The sequence below is a fragment of the Cryptomeria japonica genome, chromosome 4, assembly GCF_030272615.1.
Source record: "Cryptomeria japonica chromosome 4, Sugi_1.0, whole genome shotgun sequence".
Classification (NCBI taxonomy): Eukaryota; Viridiplantae; Streptophyta; class Pinopsida; order Cupressales; family Cupressaceae; genus Cryptomeria; species Cryptomeria japonica.
Window position 1 is genome coordinate 563,782,430 of NC_081408.1, and position 4,654 is coordinate 563,787,083.

Here is a 4,654-nt window from a genome sequence, read left to right on the forward strand (position 1 = left end):
ATAATAAATTTTACATATGTAAACTCTTACTACCCATCTTAAAGAATAAGCAATAAGTTAATAAAATATAATCAATAAGCAATTAGTTAAACATTTTAAATATGAACAGAAAGTGCATCTAATGTAATAAAAGTATGGATTTATAAGTGAATTAAAAAAAAAGGTCTAATATTTTACACTACCACTTGATCGGCTCCTGCACCGACTATAAGAGCCCGCATCACTCTGGCGGCCTTTCCACCCGCAATAATAAAATAATTTCAGTTTTTCCATTAAATCAATAACTCTAGATTCTGCACAAAAAACTTTAAAATCCAGAACCTCAGTATTTTCAAATTGACCTTCCCTACTCATAGATTTAAAGGAGAAACAGAGAATACGAAACCCTGATCCTATGAGGAGGGAAGTGTACTTTTAAGCATGAAATGAGGGAGAGGCTTGTGCAGGTATGTCGGTCTTTATTGCTTTCAAATTACAAGTCTTCTATACTATGGGCATGGCAAAATGCTTCAGCATTGGCTAACAGAAGATCATGCTTGTGTTCTGATTCAAATGCAAAAATACCCTTTACCTATTCATTCCTTCAACCTAATGTCTTTGCTGCTGTTACACACCCACCTCCTCCAAACCTATCTGTATCTCTTTCTGCAAAAAATGAACAATCAGAAAATAAGGTGGATATTTCAGTTCTCGAAGAGGATTTAGAAATAGCACTGGATGAAAATAGACTAAATGATGCCTGGAAGGCTTTCAAATTAATGAGAAATAATGGGGTATTTCCTAGCAAGATTTCAATCAATAGATTAGTGAAGGAACTGGCCTCTGCAAATGACTTGCCTGGCCTCAAACGAGCTTTTGCCACTGCAATTCTTGTACTGGAAAAACACCCACACAGCATGCTGGACATGGAGTCGATACCCAATTTGGTTTCCATACTTGAAAGGGCTAAAATGTTGGCGCCCACTTCATCCCTTATAAGAGCAATGCTAAAAAACGGGTTTCGCCCTCATCTGAACCAGTGGAGTCGTGTGGTGGAGCAGATGTCTAAGATTGAGACTGCTGCTCCTTTAGCTTTGGAAATTTTCTGGGAAATTTGCCATCTTGTGAGGAAAGAAGGTGCATTGGTTGATCAGATGAAACCTGATACAGCTGCCTTTAATGCTGCTCTCAATGCTTGCTTGACATTTGGTTCAGTAGTGAAGGCAGAGGGGCTGCTGAAAACGATGCCTGTGTTGGGCTTGACAGGAGATGGAAGGAGTTTTGGCATCATTGCTCAGCTTTATGCCAAAAAAGGTTTAAAAGAAAAGATTGAGAGATTGGATAAGGTGATGAATCAGTACAAGGTTAGTCCTGATCAACAGTTCTACAGCAGTTTAGTTAGCGCATACTTAGGTTTAGGTGATTTGGAGTCTGCTTCAGAAAATGTATTGCTTATGTTGAAAAGGGCATGCAGTTCTGTGGGTCGAGCGAGGTTTGAATCAGGTGATGAATGCTCGGAACTCAATACGAATGTGTTTCCCGATGAACAGATTTACTGCTTACTTGTAAAGGGTTATTTGGAGTTAGGAACTGTTAAGGACCTGGCAAGATTTCTTATCAAGGCACAAGACATTGAAGAGCAATTGGTGGCTCTGGATCAAACTGCTTGTGCAGGTATAATTCATGCATGTATAAATCTAGGTTGGCTAGAAAAGGCACACAGCATACTAGATGAAATGATTGCTCACGGAACGAGAATTGGAATTGGTGTGTTTTCTTCACTTTTGAAGGCCTATTGTAAGGACCAACGAACAGCTGAGGCTACTCAATTAGTTTCAAACATTAACATGGCAGGTCTGGAACTTGATGCTGGAAGTTATGACACAGTAATTGATGTTTGCATGACAGCACAAGATTTCAAGGCAGCCTTTGGACTTTTTAGAGAAATGAGAGAAGCAGGGGTGGGTTCACTAAAGACAAGCTACCTTACTATCATGACCGGTCTCACTGAAAACCACAGGCCCGAGTTGATGGCTGCTTTTTTGGATGAGGTGGTTGTGGATCCACGAGTTGGGGTGGGTGTTCATGATTGGAATTCCATAATTCATTCCTTTTGTAAGCTTGGACGTTTGGAGGATGCAAGAAGAACATTTAAGAGAATGGCCTTTCTTCGTTTTGAACCAAATGCACAGAGCTACTTGTCTTTAGTTAATGGATACTGTGCAGCAGAGAAGTACTTTAGTGTCTTGCTCCTATGGGCAGAAATGAAGAAGAGAATGGCACACGCTCAGGAAAGAGGAATAGAAGCCTTAACATTAAATCGGGATTTAATTGATGCTTTTCTGCTGGCTTTGGTCAAAGGAGGGTTTTTTGATGCAGCAATGGAGGTAGTGGAAAAAATGCAAGAACTGAAAATATTTGTTGATAAATGGAGATACAAGCATGTTTATCTGGAGACTCACAAAAAGCTGAAATTGGCAAGACTTAAGAAAAAGAGTTTTCAAAAAGTGCAAGCGATTATTGCTTTCAAGAACTGGGTAGGTTTATCCACGTGATCGAAGCAACCTTATGAATACTTACAACCAGAATAATCAAGTGAAGGATTAACTTGGTAACAAGGAGCCAAGATATGGGATCTATGAAGCAAAGGAGTTTTTTATTCTTCAAGATGTAAAACATCGAATCTTAAAGATTTATTTCTTGATAATAAATTCATTAGTAACCCCATTGTCTTAATTTGTAAAGCTGCAAAATTTCAGAGGCAAAAGAAAATCTTCATCGATTGGAGGAAAACTAATTCTTATGTCTCTCAGAGATCCATTTATTTTTTGTAATTTTTGATACAAGGAGGATGGGAGACTGTCTTTCTTGTGTATGAGATTTGATATATCCCTTTTACTTCATCATGGATTGACTTAATGAAGAAAAGGGGTGCAAAGTGCATTTATTGTGCGTTTTGCATGCTGGTCCAATACCAGAACATTTTTTGCTCCAGAAGCTGTAAATCAATCAGATTTGTCAATTTCCTTCTTATGGATTTGAGGGTCTTTTATTTGTTACAGAGAACTGAATGGGTCAGTTTGTCAATTCAGGCTCTTATCAACTGCCTGCCTTGAGCTTTTCTGGAGTTTGTGACTAGATCACATCTATATTTTTTTTAATGAACATGTTTAATGTATCGCTTTAGCGAGATCAAATTTATGGTGTATGCCCTCTGTTGACTGAGGGGGCCTGAGACTTCAGGATTTGAACACCTCGCCCTATTGTACACATCCATGGGGTAAGCTCTTAGAAGTTGAATCTGGGCTGGGATAATGGCATCCCTCCTTTCCATCCATTGATCCTTCTTGTATTTTCCATCCATTCTGCCTTCTTGTCAAGTGTCTGCTTCACACACTATCTAATTTTTTTTTATAATAGAGTGGCTTCAAATTTTCTTTCTTTAGATGTATCAAGCTAAAGAAGAGTTAAAGAAGAGTTAGGGATCAGAGCTTTCAAGTTTACGTATGATTTTGCATGAACAATGGAGTTTAGCATTTGCACGTTTTCCCTTTTTCCCATGTGTTATGTTCAGTGCTCCCATTTCTAGACTAAGGGATGTGCATCAGGCTTTTTAATGATCTATTTGCTTCCATTTTCATATACTTCAATGTAAAAATTAGTATGCCACAACAATTATGGGGCTCATTATGAGTTGATAAATTTTTTTTTATTAATTTATTTTACATATACAAGGCATTGTGAAGCAGGCCTCTTAGTTATTGATAGATTTTCTAATGTTTTTATTACTGTTGTAATTAGCTTCTAATGTTTTCAGTTTCTTTCTTTTTATCATCGTGTCATGAACGCATACAGAACTCATCAGCTGCAACCTTCTACTGGTGTACCCATGATTTCTTCTTTAATGGACATGTGGGGGACAGCAGCAGATCTACATCAGGTACTTCATAGTTGATATCCTTACTTTGCATACCTTTATACCCACGAAAATATGCAGCCTAAATATATCTGGAAAACCCAGATGCTGGTAGTGCTTGAATTGTGATCTAAGGATAATTTGCTGCAATCTCTGCGATCAGTCAATATTTTTCAGGATGTTGAGCTGTGACTTTGTCTACAATCTGGGGTCATATCTGTCAGGGTACTGTGGAACTGATTATTATCTTTGTTGGCAAATTGATATTGTCTGTGTTACATAATGGCAAACATTACTATTATGCAGTCTTATTTGGAGTGGTGGTCATCTGAACCAAAAATACAGTTGCTTTATCAAAATACAGTGTTTGATGTGAAACGAAAACTTTCTGAAGCAAACCAAGAGCAATCAATACATGCTAGAGATTTGAGTCCATACGGTAAATTGGCAGTCTCATGGAAAGGTTTCCTATTTTTTTTAACAGTGGCTGCATCTGATTAAATTTAGGAGCCTTTTTAATTAATATGATCGTATGAAATATTATATCTTACCTTCAGCCACACTTTTTTAGAAGTAGTAACAGAAATACGGACCAATTGAAGAATTGCAAATGATGCTTTCTCTCTGATTTGTAACAGCATTGGAATGTGTGGCAGTGAAGCTCTTAAGCAGTTGCTCCCATGTCATTAGGTCCCCTCTCTAACAGTTCCTGACAAGTTTGCTCCCAAGCTGAGGCTGCACCTATTTTCCGATGCTAGA

At 38.0% G+C, this 4,654-nt stretch overlaps 1 protein-coding gene across 1 annotated transcript; it reads left to right on the forward strand.

The window, feature by feature from the left end:
- The first annotated feature begins 425 nt into the window (after positions 1-425).
- Positions 426-3,010, forward strand: LOC131036107 (pentatricopeptide repeat-containing protein At1g69290). Its single transcript, XM_057967920.2, has one exon. It carries the CDS (start codon positions 426-428, stop codon positions 2,532-2,534), a length of 2,109 nt encoding a protein of 702 aa, XP_057823903.2. The 3' UTR covers positions 2,535-3,010.
- The last annotated feature ends 1,644 nt before the right edge of the window (positions 3,011-4,654 follow it).